Source organism: Lactuca sativa, chromosome 3 (assembly GCF_002870075.4).
Source record: "Lactuca sativa cultivar Salinas chromosome 3, Lsat_Salinas_v11, whole genome shotgun sequence".
In the NCBI taxonomy this organism is placed as follows: Eukaryota; Viridiplantae; Streptophyta; class Magnoliopsida; order Asterales; family Asteraceae; genus Lactuca; species Lactuca sativa.
The window spans coordinates 19,107,553-19,127,813 of record NC_056625.2 but is presented as its reverse complement, the minus strand read 5'-3'; the positions used below and the strand labels follow the sequence as shown (position 1 = coordinate 19,127,813).

Below are 20,261 nucleotides of genomic sequence, written 5' to 3'. Positions count from 1 at the left end.
CCAAAAAGAGGCCAAAACACCAGAAAACCCAAAATAAGGAGATCTAATTGAATATTAAGCAAGGTTAGGACTTTATACCCGAATGTGCTGGAAATGGAGCAAAGAACCCATATCTGAAAGCTCCTACTCGAACCACCACTTTGCACCAAGCTTTTCTTCCTTCAATGATCTTCAAACACACCAAAACACACCTACAATGAGCTCACAACACTCAAGGAGGCTCTAGGGTTTCAAGATTAGGGTTATGGGCTATGGAGGCTGGAAATGAGGCCAACACCTGGGACTTAAGGTGTTTAAATAGGGTGCAACACCCTACAATTAGGGTTTCATTCTGAGTGGCCAACTCATTGAGTTAAGGCTCCTCAACTCGTCGAGTTGCCTCATTAAACTTCGCGGTCAAGCCAACTTCTACTTGATAAGTTGAGGCTCCTCAACTCGTCGAGTAAACCCATTAAATCCCCACGATTTTTCATCTTCAACTCGCCGAGTTGGCTCCTCCGTCTCGCCGAGTTCAACTTGAAATTGACATAATTCCACAATTAACCTTCTAGATTCTAGGTGCTATAACTCTCCCCCACTTAAATTAGATTTCGTCCTCGAAATCACTCCTTATTAATACTCATAACAAAACGACCAACCTGATGATCACAATCGGAAATTATCCGCCTAAGACAGTCTTCCCATGGTAATCAGAACCCAAACCGAAACTTCCATCTCGAAGACAACAATCAAAACTTCAGCCCACGCAAACCACTTCTACTCTTCTGATACCTGAAATCTATAATGGTCTGACTCCCTAACATACCACCTACATTGAAGCAACTCCATGCCAGGCTCTCAACGAATAACATACCAACCATAACACTTCCAACTCTGATCATACAACGGTCTATCCAGATCTACCAAATAGTTCTTCAAGCCCGATGAAGAACGAATCCTCAATATTTGGAATACTAACCAATCTTACCTCTCCTGATATCCGCGACCCAAAGTCTCAATGGTCTGACTCCCTGTCAGACCTACCCCACCAAACTGTTACCAAGCCAACCTCATAGAGTCTTGTACCAAACAAAATGCTTCCAACCCCTGATCACATTGTTGCTTTAAAAGGGAAACAAAGTTACTGGCCATATATAGCGACATAACACTTATACTCGACAGAAGACTCAGATAATCCTTCGAGTAGAAGATTCATTCCTGCAACGGTTAGACTCAGAGTTGCGCAACAGGGTCAAACCAATTACTCTGAGATTATTTAATCCCGTTGTGAGTGACTTATCATTTCCCACATACCCAAACTCTCCACGCATACGTGAAATTCCACGTTATTAATACAGCCCGAAACACAGATACTGCCTAAAACACTAATGTTAGGAGCCCGAAACCTCGTCACTAGCCCAACCTTCACAATGGTAGAACCTTCCATTTGAATCTACCCCCAATCCCTAACCGGGGCATTACCAGAACCATGAAGAATGATCCTCGAAACACACTGACCGCGAACTTATCCCAAAATCAAACCATATGATGAACCCAAAAACTTAACACCCTTGACGCTTTGCTATGCCATTACCGACCACTGCTTTGACTAGCAACAACGATCAAAACTAGGGATGGCAAAAATCCCCATACCCAATGGGGAACCCGAAACCCGCACCCGTTTTGACTGGGGAATCCCCAGGTTGACCGGGGATGGGGACGGGGATGGGGAATACCCGAATAAAAAAAGTGGGGATGGGGATACCCTTAATCCCCGACCCTGGACCCACCCCCGACATATATTAATATATAAAAATAATACAGAACATATATTTATAGTATAGTTTATAATACATAAAATTTGATCTAAGTAACCTAACTCATTAGTAATTACTTGGTTGAAATTATACTTTTTGCTTTTTCTTTTATCTAATTTAAACTCGTGTATATATATTTTTTCTCTTTGGTTGATCTATTTTACCTTAAATATCAATCTGATAATTTTTGTGGTGATAATTTCTCATGATTTAGAGGTCTACTCGACGAGTCGGTTGCCTGACTCGCCGAGTAGTAGCGGGCTGATCCGCGTGTTTAAGTGACCTACTCGCCGAGTCCAAGGAGGGACTCGGCGAGTAGGAACTGGTAGATGAAACCCTAAATTCTAGAGTTTTGCACCCTATTTAAGGAACCATTAGCCTCCCTTAGTCCCTTACAACATCTATTTCGTGGAAGAGCTTCATTTGAGTGTGTTTTTGAGCTTTGGAAGGTGGAACTTGTGAAGGGAGCTTGAAGGTCAAGTAACTAGCAGCAAGGGACTCGTATGGATCTGCAAAATCTATCTCAGTTTGCTTCATTTGAGGTATCAATTCATGATCTTGGCCTCATTCCTTTCTAGATCTCTTGGATGAAATTAGGGCTTCTTGGCTTGGTTATGAAGCTATTCTTGGGTATGAGCTCAGATCTGAAGTTGTAACTTCAGATCTGAACTCTCCTTGATTTGTAAGTCCATAAAGCTATTAGCATTGACAAGTATGAACCCCTCATTAAGTGTAAAACCCCATTTCAAGCTTGGTTGGCATTTTGAGTCATTAGAGCCTTGCATGCACGTAAAATTCGCAACTTTACATGATAAGCATGTCTTGGGAACTTGGATCTGCAGTATGGAGCCTTAGTATAGATTAAAAAGCATCTGTATGGATGAAGGACTTTAGGGACTCGGCGAGTCGCATGGTAGACTCGGAGAGTCATATGAAGATGGTCATGAACTCGACGGGTTGGATGAACAACTCGGTGAGTCTGATGAAGATTGCCTTGGGCTCGGCGAGTGACATGGTGACTCGGCGAGTTGGAAAGTTATGCAAGGAACTCGGTGAGTAGCTGAGGGTACTCGATGAGTTGAGGTCAACATGGACTGTTGACCGTGATAGTTGACTTTGACTTTGACCAAGGGTTGACCGTTTTGACTTTTGAGGATAATTGGTAAGCGGGTATTTTTAAATTGGATCATTGATGGTTATAGGTGTTGGAGTTTGGGGCAGTGTTTCGGGAGCGTGATTTCGTGGTTCAGTCCGACATTGCAAGGTGATTTATCCTCGCTATATCAACAGGGTCTAAGGCACCAAGGTCAGCCCTTTCTCGGATTGTATACTTGCATTTGTTTGATATGCTTATTGATATGTTAGATCGGTATCCTGGTATATAGGATGGTGCTATGTTTAGTGACCTGGTTTAGGTCGGTATCCTGGTATATAGGATGGTGCTATGTTAGTGACCTGGTTTAGGTCGGTATCCTGGTATATAGGATAATGTTATGTTAGTGACCGGTTAGGTCGGTATCCTGGTTAGGATGTTTCTATGGTATATGATCTGCTAGATCGGTTTGTTCGTCTATGGACTGCTATGTGATTAATTGTTATATGTTCACATGGTTATTTGTTTGGGGGTTGGGTTGAGGCGGGTTCTGCTTCGTGTTTTAGGCCAACATACCCAGGGCGGACCGGATAGACTGTAGGCCCAGGAGGGCACCTAGTCAGGCCGAAGGCCCGAAGAGCGGTCCGGATAGGCTAAAGGCCCCAAGAGGGCGGTCCAGATGTGTCGAGGATCGAAGAGTGGGCCAGACAGACTGAAGGCCCGGTGCTGGCGGTCCAGTCATACTGTAGACTCAAAGAGTGGACCAGGTGGACTAAAGGCCCGGTGCGAGCGGACCAGTCACACTGTAGACTCGAGATGCATGGGCGTTCTGTATTGTTGATATGATATGTTTATGGTTATATGAGGTTGGTATTTTGGGGGTAACTCACTAAGCTTTCGAGCTTACAGTTTCAGTTTATTGTTTCAGGTTCAGTGGATGGCCACGGGTAGGCGAAGGCATGACCGTACACTTCCTCGATTGACGATTCTGATTTTTGGGAACTCTGATGTATAAACTATTTTGAAAACAAATTGTACTAATTGAATGGTTTCAAATGATTTAAAAAGTTTTAAATTTGCTCGAATTTTATGGTTGTTACAGTAGACGTAACCACTAACCAGTAAGTGGCAAAACACTACAAGCCATTTAACCTAAATTTATATATTAGTATTGTATTGTACATTTTCTATCTCATTATATTTCCCTTTATTGCTATCATCTTCCCACTCCTCCCCCTTGCTCCATTTTACAGAAACGCCGACCATGGTGTTGCCACACGGGATCAAACTAGCGGTACATCTCATCACCACTTACTTTGGCAATATCGTTTCTGTAAGATTTCCTATTAACCTAATATCATAAAAACAATATATTGTTAATGTGGCTTGGCATGTTGATAAATAATTTAGAACTATTTATGTCGATGAATGCCTTAAGAGTGGAAGTAAACTAAATTACTAATCACTAATTAAAATAAAATATAGGGTAAATTACACGAATGATCCTCTAGTTTTGGGTCTAACTTTTATTTTTAACTCGGACAATCCATATAGTTTGATTTTGTTGCGTCTTTAGTTCATGATTGAACTAAAATGATTATTTTTAACCGTATTAATTTTTTTTTATTTACTTATCATTTATTTTTATTTAGAATATACAAAAAGAAAAAAAAGGAAAGGAAAACCCCTCTACCCCTAACCGGCTCCCCCCCCCCCCCCCCCATCACAACCCTGACTTATCTTTAAGGGGGTGTTTGGGATTGTTTTTCAAAACAGGTTATTGACGTGTTGACTTTTTGAAAAATCAATAAGTCAAAAAAGTGTTTGACAAACTCAAAAACACTTTTCATAATAGCTTTTCTATTAGTTTTAAAAAGCATGTAAAACTTGGCTTTTTGAAACTGGTTTTGATTTTTTAACCAAAATAACTTAAAAATGAAATTTTAAGCCAAACACTTTTTAACTTATTAACTTATTGACTTTTTCACCATAAAAGGTAATCCTAACACTTTAAGTTCCTTTTACCAACACCATAAGTGAATAAACACTTTTGTCTAAAAGCACTTTTAGAGTTCAAAAACACTCCCAAACACCCCCTATCTGATGTATCGTGTTTCTTCTCTACTCAACACAGGTGCAAGAAATCCCGTCGTCGTTGTTGCTATGGATATTTCTGACGAACGGAAATCAAAAACCAATAACATTCTCTCCCCCCTCTCAACTCCGGTCAACTAACCCCAACCCCTGAATTTGGAACACTGTAGACGTCGCTAGCATCTTAGATTTACTCCGCCAGAAACACAACCCATGCCATCTCCAACATCTTAGACTTACTCTGACACATTTGTCACATTTTTCTGGTTTATTACAATTTGATTTTGAGTTTGATTTTGGCTTCCTCTGAATTAAGTTTTTAGGAAAACTCGAATTAGAAGAACACCGACTTGTTTATCACGAAAACATCTTGCCAAATCGCTATCGGTTTCATTGGGGTTTTCTGGGTATACCTTCAAGTATTGGTATTGGTATGAGTCTTCATTTTGTTTATATATGTATATCCTTGTGTTTGCATATTCGATGGAGGGACCTTCTCCCGTTATTCCCCTTCTCAGTTCTCTTGTATTTTTAGTGGATTTGTCTACCTATTTGAAAAACCAAAATCACAGAGCATAAATGAATTTAGGGATTTAAGTTTTTTGGTTCGGATTTTAACTAGTTTAACAATTTTTTATTTTTAGGATTCTATGGGATTAAAGTTTTTCATCAAAAGTATGACCGGAAAATAGATTCTCAATCAAGATTCTTGCTACTACTTTTCAGGTAGCTCTATACGAGACTATGATCTGTTTGTTTTTTTTATTATATTGCATTTGAGTTTTTATTATGACAAAAGTTTTTTTTTATTTTTATTGATTTCTACTTGTCAATGATTTGTTAGTAAAATGAAGATTGATGAATTTCTAATAAGATGGAGGACAAGACGATAATCGTGACAGAGAAGACGAATGTATGGTAGTGGTTCACCAGAGAGGAATAGAAAGAAGGGGGTGATGGGTGGGTTAGGTGAGAGGTGGTGGGATGAGATTTGGGACCCACACATTTAATTATCAATTTTCTTTAATAAATAACTAGAGGGCGTGCCCTTGCGTTGCTACGGGTCGGAAATTTTTTTATTGTTTTCTTGTTTGTTTCAAATTTCATAGTTCATGTTTATTTATGGGACAATTTTTTAGAATATACATAAGGGACCAAAGCTGACAAAATATATAAACTATGGTGGTTAGATGTTGAAAAACGAAGATTAATATTAGAGAAGGGACCAAAACTGTCAAGTTGTAGAAAATATTGGGGCTTACTGTAATTAATATTAAATAATGGACCAAAATTGACAAATCCTAGAAAGTATTGTAGCCAAATGGTGTAACATAAAAGAACAAGGGACCAAAAGTATTAACATCACAAACAATTATGGCCAAAGTTTGAAGGACAAAACTTTAGTATTCCTAAGTCCTCCCACTTTTAATTTAAAAAAAAAAGACCAAAAACAGAGAGGGACGAAATCTGCCAAAGCCACTAAGTATTGTGGCAAAATTGGAAGGTAAAAGAAAATAGATAGAATTGCAACATCACCCTGATACCATTTCTGTCAAAAGTTTGGAACTTTACTGTTCCTAACTTTCATTTCCTTAATGTTTAAAAAAATATTAATAAGAAGAAAGACAAAATAGTCATTTTAAGATTGGTAAGAACCAATGGGCAACACAACCGAACAACCAAAAATTAAAGACTATCTAAATTTAAAAAAAAAAAAAAAAAAAAAAAAACTTGTTTGAAACTTAGGTGTTGTTTGTTTTTTTGAATCAAAAATCCATAAAGTCTGTGGACCACCTTTGCAGTAGAAGAGGTGGACCAAACGGTTGCAGATTGTAATAAGAAGCGTGCTTGTTTTTTTAACATTTGCATGCTGCTGCAGATATTAAAAAATTAAAATAAATTGATTTTATAATCCGAAAACAGTTTTTTAATACCGAAAATTTAACAAAAAAATAAAAATATTTTATCATAAAATAATGATATTTCATCAACAAGTTATTATTATTCAACATAAAAAAAAAGAAAAAAAATTCAACAAGAATAAACGAAAAAAATGTGAAATAAAATTCGAACAATATATAATTAATACTTTAACTAGAAAAAAAGAAGAAGAAAAGGTTGGAAGAGACAAAACAAGTGCTGCGACAAGAAGAACACGCACAAAAGTTTTTTAATCCGAAGATTTCTGAAAAAACAAACAGTTGCGAGATGAAAAGTGCTGCGCCGTGCAACAGTAAGAGGTTTGAAGAAGTTTTTTTCAAAAAAAAAAAACACCACCTTAACGTACAATTACCCCAAATCAAAGAGACATTCATGTAATTTGCATCCTTGAACTACAACAAATCCATAACTTTTGTGGAAAACAGGATTCGAACCTATAACATCTTGATCCCAAAATGTAGACGTAACTAGCAAGTAGCAAAACATTTCAAACTATGAAACCTAAATTTATATAGACAAAATTGCAAAAATGGTCCTTGTGGTATGTATTTTTTTAAGTTTTAGTCCAAATCCCGACTTTTTTGACTTCGTGGTGCTTTTGACCATGTTTGCTTGTGATTTTGGTCCCTCGGAAAACTGAAAAGACTAAAATACCCTTTATGATATACTTTTTATGTTTTTTCATTTTAATTTAAAGGAAAAAAAAATAATTAATTACCTTGGGCCCACATCTCTCTCCTAAACACGTTTCGTTTCCTCAAGACTTCATCTCCTAACTAGATTTCAAGCTTTCTATGGAGCAACAAAGGAGGTCAAACATTAATTAGGAAATAATAAAAACAACATAGTAAAAAAAGGTTGATAGAGGTGGAATCTGTTGTGAAGATTAAGCATTTATCCAATTGTTTCTTTCATTTTTCTCGTCATTTTTGTACATCTGGGTTGAATTGGTTGTGTAGATCAAATAGCAAATCACTGCAGAATCAAGCATCAATATGTATTTAATTTGTGTTCGGTGACCTTCGTCAATGATTGCAATGAAATATCTCGGCCGATGACTTCATATTCCTTGGGTAGCTCTTGTAGATGGATGAGCCATGTCAAAATCGTCGTCTCCATCTCTAAAAATCAATTCCTCATAATCAACTAATCAAACTTCATCACCACCTGGAACGAAATCAAGGATGAAAGCTCCAAATCGGAGACCAAATATACAGACTCTGTAAATTGGAGACCCAAATGTCAAACATTGATTTATACAAATAATGATGCAGAACATCGTGGGTTGAGAAAATGACTTCGATTTAAAGGGTTTATCACACTCGAAATATGAAAAAACAAAAAAAGAATCCAGTTTGAGGATATTGATTTCAAATAGGTTTACACACCCTTTTCGTGTTCTTCACTGTGTGTTTTTCAATTTTCCAATGTGTGTATTGAACCCCAACCAAGTATGTGTATTGAATGAAGCAAGTTTGTTTGAACATTGAAGAGTAGAGATCATGACCTGTACCTGTGGTATGCATTTTTTTTGTAAATCGGCTTGCAAAAGTCAGCTTGGAATCGATTGTAGTAACAATGATAAATGGATTGCAGAGATCGATTGCAAAAAATCTGGCTAGGAATCGGTTGTAAAAATCGATAATGAGTGTTTGTATGAAGGTGATTGATTTGGTGGAAGCCATGGTCTTGAAGAGAGTCCCTTCTTATTTTTTTAATTATTAAAACAAATAAATTAGTATTAGATTTAAGAAGAAATGAAAGAAAAATGAAAAATAAATACATAAGATATTACAATTATTTCACTGTTTAGAGGTAAAAAAACACAACAAAAACTAACACGAAGCAAAAAAGGACAAGGTTTAGACTAAAAAAAAAAAAAAAAAAAAAAAAAAAAAAAAAAATGCATACCGGACCATTTTTGCAATTTTGTCATTTATATATTGATACCTCAGTATATCTCCCTTTATTGCTATCATCTTCCCGCTCCTCCCCCTTGCTCCGCTTTACAGAAACGCCGACGCGACCATGGTGTCGTCACACGGGATCAAACTAGCGGTACATCTCATCAACATTTACTTCGGCGATATCGTTTCTGTAAGTTTTCCTATTAACCTAAATCATCTACTTTTCAATCATTTTCCAATTAAAATATCTCCAAGTAGGTTACAATCACATACAATTGCAGAAAGTATGCGAATGTCTTCTACGTAAAGGAACGCTATCTCTACAGCAAGTGCTACGATTCACCGAACTCAATAAACAGAATGCTACCAACGCTTTACTTGTGTTGATTCAGCATAATTGCGTTCAGGCCTTCAGTATCGAACAACAAGGTACTCTTTCTAATCATTTTTTTTTGTTTTCTCATTGTTATATTATACACCAACTTCAATTTCACACTACATTTGCTATCGTTATGGTTAATTGAGCGTTCAAATTGTTTTAACTTAAGAATGTTTTCTGGTGTTTCAATATTTGGCTGATGGATCTGGTGAGATACTATATGCAATGGCTTCCATACAACTTGCTTAATATACAAAGTGGATTTAGATTCTTTGTCATGTTCCATCTGTTCTGAAAACTAATGACAAATATGTCTGTGCAGGTGGATTTGGGGAACCACCAAAGATGGTGACTCAATATATGGCCTTACATGACAACATCATCCACCATATGAGGTTCCCTAAGTTCTTAGATATCGTGTCAAAGGAATTAGGACAAGAGGTAAGTTAGATTGTTTCCTTCTTTGAATAATTTCTCTAGAACTTTTTTCTGACTGTGTTACCTGTTTGTTTAGTGCATGGAGATTTTTGAAGGATTACTTCAACATGGTAGATTATCAATGAATCAGATCATGGATAGGCATAAGGGTATGCATAAGGCCTTGACAAGTAATGAAAATACAACTGCTGCTGATGTGTTACATGAAAACTTCAGTAAACTTGCTGAGGCACGCTATATTGAAAGATGCCCTGCTCATTCACCATTTCTTAAAACAGAAAAAGAAGATGGTGCAAAGAAAAAAACTCCAAAGTCTAAGGTAACAAATAGTGAAAAAGAAAAAGAGCTATATAATTGTGATTCTGATAGACTGATACTATGTTTAAACTTAAATTTAGATTTCAAGAAACTGATACTGAATTTACAATCTTATCTCAGATGGCTGATGCATCACAGACCTTGGAAGCACGTGCATTAGCAGAAGCATCTCTTATGGAATCAATAAGATTTTTAGTTGAAGCAGATACAGATACCAATGGTGCCCCTGATGACAATAGCAAAAAAAAACCTATTACAGAAGCTGTTGGGGAAAAGGTGCATTTTGTTTTTATATATGGGGAAAAGCTGCATATGTGGTGACAGATCTCATATGGCTATACTTTGTTTTTCACAGCGTAAGCAACCTGAAACAGGGGCTACAAATGAAAATAAAGAAATCCTTTGGCGCGTTAATTTTGAGGAATTTGTACGACGCCTTCGCCACAAGGTTTTTATTTATTTATTTTTCTTACATACACAAAAAAACATATTTAGCTTAAGTTAATTAGATAATAACATAATTATATATTATGTGGTTTACAGTGTTGTGTTGCCCATGTTACAACACGTATGGATAATGAAGCTGGCATTGTTCTAAGTGCAATTTTTGATGCAAGTAGAAGAAATGAAACTATAGTCAAAATGGAAAAAACAGGTATGACTGCATCTTTTTTGGGCAAATTGCAGAGAATTGTATGTCAAAAATAAAGTGTGTTGTCTATATTGGTAAAAAGAGTAAAGTATGTTGCTTTTTTTTTATCTGAAATCTTTCATCTTTTTTTTAATCTTGTTATATTTGGATATCTAAGAAGATTTTAAACAATTTTGGGTATCACAGTTCCACTTTCCATGGATACAATATATGAGGAAGCAATGAAAAGTGAAAAAGGAAGAAGTTTGACTTTAGAACGTGTTAGAGATTCACTTGTCCAATTTGGTTGTGAACTTCCCATAATTGGGATAGATGAAACATATAGCATTGGTAAGCTTATTATTTTATGAACTATTTATTCATAATCCATTAAAACCCATAATTAAATAAATTGCTATTTATTGTTGCATAGATTTGAAGAAAATCATTGATGAGGCACAAGTTCAGGAGGTTGAATCGATTGTGATGAAAAAATATGGCAGGGAGGCTTACAGGATATTTAGATTATTATTACAAAGTGAAAGGCTATGTGAAACTGATCAGGTAGTCAATTTTTTTTTTTAAAATTATTATTCTTATTTGATTACTAGTACATATTGGTAAAAAGAATAAAGTATAACTTGGGTTTGTATTTTTATATAATTTTGGGTTTTTGATGTAGATATCGATCACTACATTTGTTGATAAGAAAGATGCGTTGAAGATTCTTTTTCAGCTATGGAAAGATGATTTGTTGCATATGGAGGTACTTTTTGTTTCTGTTTTAGGGTTGGTGAGAATTAATGTTTACCATGATGATGATGATGATGATGTATGGTACAGAGGCTTGGAAATGAAGGTACGAAGATGGAAAGTATGTATTGGAAACTGAATAAGGTTTCTGTTTGGGAACAAGTTGTGGATGACATGTATCATGCTGCACTTAACTTAAAGCTTCGTCTTGAATATGAGCTTCATCAATCAGATGTAACTATTTATTTTATATTTTTTGTTTAATATGATGGACAGGGTTACTTAGATTGTGGTGTTAATTGTTGTAGGTTAATGGGAAAGGAAAGGCTGCGGGAGAAGAGGAGATGGCAAAACGCGTGAAGCTTAGAGAGAAATGGGCGGTTCTAGATTCTTCTCTCATGATCCTTGATGATGCTATTATGCTATTTCGTGACTTTTAAACTATTTTATTTATTTATTTATTATGATTATGATTATGTTGGTTTCGTAAATTGAATAAGAAACTTTAATTTATATGATTTTTGGTATTTAGTGGAAGAATTTTATCATCCATTGTGACTATGATTGGGTGTTGAAAAAAACCGAAACAGAATAAACCACCCCAACTGAATAAGGTTTGGTTTTCGTTTTTATTTTTTACTATGGTTTAACCGAATAAGGATTTAAGACTTTTTATCATCAAGATGTATGACACATTTGATAATTTGACTAATTAGTAGATTCCATAATAACCCTTCCATATTGTGTTCTAAGTTCATTATATAAAGATTCGAATCATATTTCTAACTTTTTTGAAAATCATGAATATTATAGTATCATGCTATAAAAGTGATCTAATGTGATTTTAAAACATGGTTGGTACCAAATCATTTGGATTTGTTTTATGGTATAAGGCTAATTGAGGTTACATATAATGTTAAACACATACATAATATAACTTTAACCACTTACAAATCAACAAATTAAAATGGGTTAGCTTTTGTATCATGTAGATTTCATAGAACAAACCTCCAAAGATAGTCATCAGGACCGGTCTTGAGGAATTAAATATCCTTAAAAGTCTAGAACAAACCAGAAAAAAAGACTCTTATTGTTATTATAAAATTTTGTTTTTAAATAAAAATATATAATAAAAAAAATTGAGCTGCCGCCATTTTGCCCCCTTCATGAAATGAATCAATGACTATGAAAGAGTTGGATTCATTGAAAGCCATCAGATCAAACACCAAATGTTGATTTTGTTCTTCAACACACATAAATATATTTCTAAGACAAATTTCTAAAGACGAATATAGGAGCTTCAAAGTTGTTTCTAGAACTTAAGAACAAACCCACATTTATGGGGACAAACTCCGGAATAATCCCAAATTTTGTGTGTGGTTTTTGTTTCTGGAACTAAAAAACCCAAAAAAACAAATCTGAAATCGATTTGTTTGTGTGGTTACAGGTTTTTTTGAATATGGTAACATTTTCCAGACTGAGGAACCTTCAAATTCAGGGAATGAAGGGATGGGGAGTTACACATACATATACAATATATCTCTATCCCCCCCCCCCCCCCCCCCCTGAATAGTCTCTATTTCTCGTCTCCCCTTTACTCATGGTGGTTGGTGATCAGCTGATTAAAACAAGGGAGTAGCAGGTGGTGTTGGGTAGTTGATTTCATTTCGATGCTCGGTGATTTATGGTGGTTTTCTGATGGTGATAGGGTTTCGATTTTGTTAAGAAGATGATCAGAATAGGGTTTTTCGAATGGGATCGACTATGAGAATAATGATGGTGGCCGGAAGGAGGGATGGTGGTGAGGAGCTAGGGGATAGATATACTAGTGGTTTGTATTTTTTTGTTTGAACGAAAAAACTAATCTACTTTTAGTTTAGAGTAAATTAAATGAATGGTCCCTATGGTTTAGGGTAATTTGCGCATTTGGTCCATAACTTATTTTTTAACTTGGAAGGTCCCTACTGTTTGTTTTTGTTATGCGCTTGGTCCCTTTCTTACCTAAACACATCACCAACCTCATCTCTCTCACCTTATCTTACCTACCCCACCGTTTTTCTGTATTTAAATAATAGTTTTTTAAGTAAGATGGGGATCAAACGCGTAACAAAAACAAACAGTAGGAACCAATGATGTAACAAAAACAAACAACAGGGACTTTTCGAGTTAAAAACATAAGTTAGGGACCAAACACGCAAATTACCTCAAACCCTAGGGACCATTCATGTAATTTACTCTTTAATTTAACGTATTGAGAGAAATTTTGGGCTTTCTTATTTTTAATAATTAAAATATTAAAATAAATATTAAAAAATATAAAAATAATAATAATAAGTTAATAACGTATAACCAAAAGGACTACCGATCCAATTTTATAAGGGTTTGAACTTTTTCCTTAAGCTACTAGGAGTGGGCAACCACTCTTGGACTTAATAACGACTAATAACGCCGAACACCACTCCCTTCTATAATTATTACACGTTAAAGGTATTTCCGTTGCTTCCCGTTACCACCACAACATTTGATAACTGCATTTCCTATTTTTATTTATTTATTTATTATTTAATTATTTATTTTTTCCTGTTAATAACTCGTTGCCTACTCCTATCACTCTTACGTCTTGTTCCTGAGTTCTACTTAAGGAGAGAAATGGAAGGATACGGAAGGAAAGTGAGGGGTGTCGAAAGAAAATCGTGTTCCCGAGTTTCATTAATGGAAGGAAAGTGAGGGGAGGGGAAGGATTTTGAAGTCATATTTTTCTTCCAAATTTTCCTCCCAAATTGGGTGGATTTGAGAAGAAAGTGAGGAAAAGGAAAATTTTAAGTTTTATTTTCTTTTTCCTTCTAACTTGGGAACACAAAAACTAAAAATTTTTCTCTCCTTTCCTTTCATTTCCTTCGAACCCGAAAAACAAAATAATGAATATTTTTCTTCATCTACCTTTCTTTCAAAATTTCCCTTACCTTACCTTTTAATGAATTTAAAAAAAAAAACTCGGGAACAAGCGTTAGAGACGGCTATTTTTGCAGGTTTGTGTTTGCGTATTGTTGTTGTGATTTGGAGGGAAACTCAAGAGGTACGTCTCTCTCAAGTCTCAAACCCTAATTTTTCATCATCAACGCATTGATCTATCGATTTCCACCTGCTAACTCTACACTTAAAAGATCAGAGCATTCGTGTTTCACACTCTTCTATCAAGAGACGAAGTTTCTCCTTCTTCTACAGAGCTATTGGCGAATTTGTGTTGGTTTCAGTTTTGAAATTTCTTAAATAACGCAGACAATGAAGTCTGATCACGCTAATGTTAGACTCGTGGTAGAAGAAGATAGAATCAGCAGGTTACCAAACGAGCTTATTCATAAGATCTTGTCTTGTTTTGATATTAAAGTTGCAGTTCAAACATGTGTGCTATCATCGAGATGGAAGCTTCTCTGGACATCAATGCCCTTTCTCAATTTCTCAAATGTGAAGATTCCTGACCTCTGTTCGTTTGCCAAATTCATGACTCATGTTCTGTGTGGCCTCAACCATCAAATACATGTGTCTTCCGTAAAGCTAGATTTCAAAGGAGCGGCCAATGAGGATTTTGTGAGAAATATTACAAGTTATGCCTTCTCTCACAATGTGCAAGAACTAGCTGTTAATAATTGGACCATAGGCCTCCATGTTTATCCTCCTTGCCTATTTAGCTCTCAGTCTCTTAAATATTTCAATCTTTCTTTCTATGGAAAGCGAGCTTGCGTTACACTCAAAACTCCTTGGGATTTTCCCGCTTTAACAACATTGCATCTCAGTGGCGTTGCATTGTGTGGTGATCTTTTCTCTAAATGTGTGAACTTAAAGAACCTCACTTTAAAAAGATTCCGGATCAAGGGTGTAGATGTATTTGACATAAATGCCCCTCGACTTTCTAATCTCAGGCTTATCAACAACAGTTGTTCAAAAATATTAAAGCACCACAACTTGAGAATCTTACAGTAGATAATTGCCGAATCAAGTGCTTGAATGGTCCACCAGGACTTCCATGTTTGTGCTACAGGGGTTATCGTCCCCCACCATTGTCTAAAGATGGATTGCGTTCTCTAAACAAAGTGGACATCTGTTTATCTATGTATTTTTCACCCATACTACATAAGGAGGAAGATGCTCGCAAGATTATTGACATGCTTCAAAATCTCCATAGTGCAAAATATTTTACACTTAAGTAGACTTACAATCTATATGTTTTTTTAAGCTCTTAACGTATATTTTTTCTTATGCAGTGTATTTCCTCATTTCCGGATTTGTTATTGGAACATCCTTCACCTTTTAATGACTTGATAAGCTTGACTGTAGACTCCAGTGTGAGAGAGTTTCCACACAAAGTAAAAATGTCTACCGAAGCTAGAAACTTCTTGCTCGACAACTCCCCAAGTGTCACGTTAAGGATGATATATTCATAATATACTTCCCATGCATAGCTTAATGTTGTGAACTCATTACCTTTGTTTTAAGCATATACTCCATGAGACCAACCTTGAATCCCTGGCTTTGTCAGAATTGAACTTTAACAAGTATCATGAACTTAATTTTTAGGGATGCTAAAGATTATGCCAACATAAATATGTCCATCCTTATTGGATTTATGAAAATGTTAGAGTTAATCTTACTTTATATATTGTGGGTTCTTTTTCTCATTGAAACTTTTGATTACTATATGCCTTAGGCCCTTAGCAAGTGATTTCTTCAACACTGTTGAAGTTTACAACCTGGAACACTAATAGAAATAGTGGTGAACATTTGGACCGGACCGGTTTGGCAGAAGTGGGGCGAGGGTGACCGCGGACCGGAGGCTAACCGGTCCGGTTCCGATTTCGGGTCCGGGCTTTCTGGTTCTTATACACATTGGACTAGTACAAATTTAGTTACATGTGGTACAAATCGTTGAAGGTCTATTGATAGTTTTTTTTTTTTAATGTTAAATTTAGTTTTTTTTAATGTTAAAGTTAGTTTATCTGTTATGAGGAATAAAACGAACGTGTTTTTGAGTTTGATTGTGTGTTTTAGATTAAAAGGCTGAATTTTTTTTCTGACTTGATATCCCAACTTTGGGGGACTGGAACTTATTAAACATGTAACAAAAAATAATGAAATTATTGCTTAAATGCAAATACAAACTCTAAATTATATGATGGAAAAGAATCCATCTGAATTCGACTTTAAACAAATGAGATATGTATATTTTAAAATTTTCATAGATTATAAAACGTTGTTGAAATGTTGAAAACTTTGTAGCATTGATATTTCGACTCTCAAGGGACTTTAACTCAATGGCACCAAACAAGGGCAAAAATAGTCTTCCTCCCCCGCTTCCGAATTCACCTATTTCCCTGACCATGAAATCCCTCGTTTCCCTTCCCCTATCTTGCCCCATGAATTCCACTAATTATTTAAGTACACAACATATATTATACATGGTTTATGCCAAAAAGCCATTTTATTTACAATCTTGTTATGTTTTAGCCCCACCTTCTTTTTTGTTCCTTCTTTACCATTATATTTTAGAAAATGTTTTTATTTTTGGGTCCTTGGCCAGTCACCAACAAGTCATGATGACGTGTCGGTTTTGTATTTTTCATAATTTACATTTAGCCCCAACACTTACGTATAAGTTTGAATTTAGCCCTAACATTTTTTGTTCCCCATTTGCTATTATTTTTTAGAAATTTTTTTATTTTAGCCATTGTCCGGTCATGTATAAGTATTTTAGAACGTAATAACTTAAAATGAAAAAAGAAGGAAAACACGAAGGCAATAGTCGAAACTATAATTTCTCCTTGAGGGGTCGGGCATTTAGTTACTAAGTTAATGATTCTATTTTTTGTATTATCAGTGGTTGTATTTAATGTACACATGTGTTTTAAAATGATGGAAAAGACCTAGTGTAAGTCATGAGTTCATGACATCTAATAAACAATATGACATGTTAATCTCCGAGCTAATCAAAATTGTTAATTCATTCATAACTCATCTAAGAAACAACTGACTATTTCTAATGACATATTTGTTGAGAAACCAAATACTTAAAAAGAATCAAAACTGTAACTTCTCCTAGAGGAGCGAGGCGTGTTAGCTAGTAAGTTAATGATTTTATTTTTTGTATTATCAGTGTTTGTTGTATTTAATGTACACATGTATTTTAAAACGAAGAAAAAAGATCTAGTATAAGTCTTGAGTATCTGACATCTGATAAACATTATGACATGCTAATATTTAAATGAATCAAAATTGTTAATTCATTCGTAACTCATCTAAGAAACAATTAGTTATTTTTGACAACATATTTGTTGAGAAACCGAATATTTCTAATGACATATTTATTGAGAAACCAAAGAAATAACAATTTTTATTGGTTCAAAGATTACATGTGACATCGTTTATTTGATGTCTTTGACTTGAGACTTATACTAAGTCTTTTTTCCTTGGCTCAAAGACTTACATTAAGGGGCTGTTTGGCAGGATCTGAATTTATAAGAGCTGAATTTTTAAGAGGTCTGAATTTCAAAGAAGGTCTGAATTTTTAAGATCTGAATTTTCAAATGCTGTTTGGTTGGAACCTCTGAATTGCAGTGCTGAATTATAAAAATGACCGTTTTACCCTTCTATGTTATTTTTGCTAAATTTAACGTTTTTATAAAATAACCGAATCAACTTTTTGAATAATTATAAAAAATTTACAAACACCATATAAAATCCAGATTAGATCATAAATCCAAATCAAACATAACACTAATCATTTCTTGATTATACCCAAAGCTCATGCTTTTATTGTTTTGTGAAATCTTTTAGAACCATCTCCATCCATAACAAATCTAATGTTAATGAACTCCTTAAGCTTGTGGATATGAAATATCCTCCACTAATAGACACCACCTGTTCAATATATAACATTGTACTTTCATTTAGTGAATCCATAACATGCTAATATTCATATTTCATCAAGCAAAACCAAAAAGCATATGATTTCATCAGCAAAACATTATCATATTTCAGGAAAAAAAAAGCAAAGCATATGATTTCATCAACAACATTATCAAATTTCAAAGATCAACATATGTCAACAACATTTCAGCACATAACAACAAGATCCGCAACATATTTTAGCAAATGAAGAAAATCAACAACTTATATTAACAACTAGGAACACATTATCAATAAAAAAGAACAAATCAGCAACTAGTAACACATTCTCAGCAATATATTTCACCAAATAAACACAAAATCAGAAATCACCCCATATATTTCAGAAATCAACACATTATCATAAATCAAAACTGAACCAAAACGAACTCTAAGTAATGAATCTCTGATATTCGAATTACAGGGGAAACACACTAGATTTTTAAGCATTAAACTTGAATTACATAACAAGAGAAAAATAATATGTTACCTGCAGAAGATACCGGAGGTGAAGGCGACACAGGTGAAGCAACCGGAGGCAGATGCAAAGTCGGCGGCGGCGGCGACGTTGCCGATCGAATGTATGTAGACAAAATCAGAGGAGGAGAAAGGGGTGGAAGAGAACCGTCGTCGATGAGGGAGCTGAAGGGCTTGGCTGCCGACAACGATGTCGGAGACGGTGTTGCTGTCGGAGGCGGTGTTGTAGATCAGAGGAAGCGAACGATTATTGGAGATCGGTGAGGGAAAAGAAGTGGGTGAGAAGGAGGAGATGGGTGCGAGAAAGAGAGAACATGTTTTGGGGTTAAGGGGCATAGAGCGTCTTTTATTTTTTCAGATGGAGTATCAAATCTAATTCGGTAAGTGCTAAAATTCAAATTCAGACCAAAACTTAAGAGGTAAACAAACGGTCTGAATCTTAAAAATTCAAACCTACCCCTTATTAAGAGGTATTAAGATGCAAACAAACAGGCCCTAAGTCTTTTTTCCTTCATTTTAATATATATATATATATATATATATATATATATATATATATATATATATATATATTAAATACAATAAATATTGATAGTACAAAAAAATAGTCATTGACTTACTAGCTAACACGCCCCACCCTTAAGAAGAAGTCATAGTTTCGACAATTGCATTCGTTTTTTCTTTTTTCATTTCAAATTATAACGTTTTAAAATACATATTCGTAATTGACCGATGACTAAAATGATTTTTTTTTTCTAAAACATAATGACAAATGGGAAATAAAAAAGAGAAAATGACAAAAATAGCCATTTACACTAATGAGATTACAAAAATAGCCAAAAAAATCAAAATTACAAAATTAGTCCACAATTTCGCAGATGGAGATGCCCCATCTGCGAAATCAGCATCTCATCTGCGAATGTACAAGCACCTAAGGCACAGCTGTGCTTTAGGTGCTTGTACATTCGCTGGTGCTTTTAATTTATTTTTTTTTAATTTTTTTTCTGTATATATAGGGGTAATTTCGTAGATGGAATAGGTCCATCTGCGATTTACTCTCATTCTATCTGCGAAATTGTGGTTTTTTTTGTATTTTTTTTAGTTTGACTATGAAATGAATTGGTTTGACTACGAAATCATGTTGCTATATAAAAAGTTTTGTAGAAAAATATCATTTTGGTTGTTATTTGTTTAGGAACTTTCTCTACAATTTGCTCAAAAAATGATTGAATATTTGGTTTGTCTTGTAACAGGTGGGAGATGGCAAGTTAATGGAACTAATCTGGAATACATATGTCCACAGGGAGGTATTTCTGAACTTGCTTTGATATTTTCTGAGTATATTAGTTATAGTGATTTTGTATCTTTGGTAAGAAGCAAAATTGGTTTGTTAGACAAATATAGAATTAGTCTTCGTTTCCACCATCTTGAATTAAATTATTATATAGCTATAGTTGAAGACATGGGTGTTAGAATGTTGATAAACATAATCAAA

At 35.0% G+C, this 20,261-nt stretch overlaps 2 protein-coding genes across 2 annotated transcripts; both read left to right on the top strand.

Annotated features, from left to right (window-relative positions):
• The first annotated feature begins 8,863 nt into the window (after window positions 1-8,863).
• Window positions 8,864-11,902, top strand: LOC111918883 (uncharacterized). Its single transcript, XM_023914503.3, has 12 exons — window positions 8,864-9,021; window positions 9,113-9,260; window positions 9,533-9,651; window positions 9,725-9,967; window positions 10,087-10,242; window positions 10,322-10,414; window positions 10,510-10,621; window positions 10,805-10,948; window positions 11,031-11,161; window positions 11,280-11,363; window positions 11,441-11,584; window positions 11,659-11,902. Exons 1-12 carry the CDS (start codon window positions 8,953-8,955, stop codon window positions 11,788-11,790), a joined length of 1,575 nt encoding a protein of 524 aa, XP_023770271.1. The 5' UTR covers window positions 8,864-8,952; the 3' UTR covers window positions 11,791-11,902.
• Window positions 11,903-14,632: 2,730 nt separating this feature from the next.
• Window positions 14,633-15,331, top strand: LOC111919285 (F-box/FBD/LRR-repeat protein At3g51530-like). Its single transcript, XM_042900546.1, has one exon. The coding sequence runs from the start codon at window positions 14,633-14,635 to the stop codon at window positions 15,329-15,331; it is 699 nt and encodes a 232-aa protein (XP_042756480.1).
• The last annotated feature ends 4,930 nt before the right edge of the window (window positions 15,332-20,261 follow it).

What these genes read in the sequence shown, in the direction of transcription:
- LOC111919285 (XM_042900546.1), top strand. Translation starts at nt 14,633, where the DNA reads ATGAAGTCTGATCACGCTAATGTTAGACTCGTGGTAGAAGAAGATAGA.
- LOC111918883 (XM_023914503.3), top strand. Translation starts at nt 8,953, where the DNA reads ATGGTGTCGTCACACGGGATCAAACTAGCGGTACATCTCATCAACATT. An exon ending in CAAAGGAATTAGGACAAGAG is followed by an intron (nt 9,652 to 9,724) that starts GTAAGTTAGATT and finishes CTGTTTGTTTAG; the next exon opens with TGCATGGAGATTTTTGAAGG. An exon ending in AGTCAAAATGGAAAAAACAG is followed by an intron (nt 10,622 to 10,804) that starts GTATGACTGCAT and finishes TGGGTATCACAG; the next exon opens with TTCCACTTTCCATGGATACA.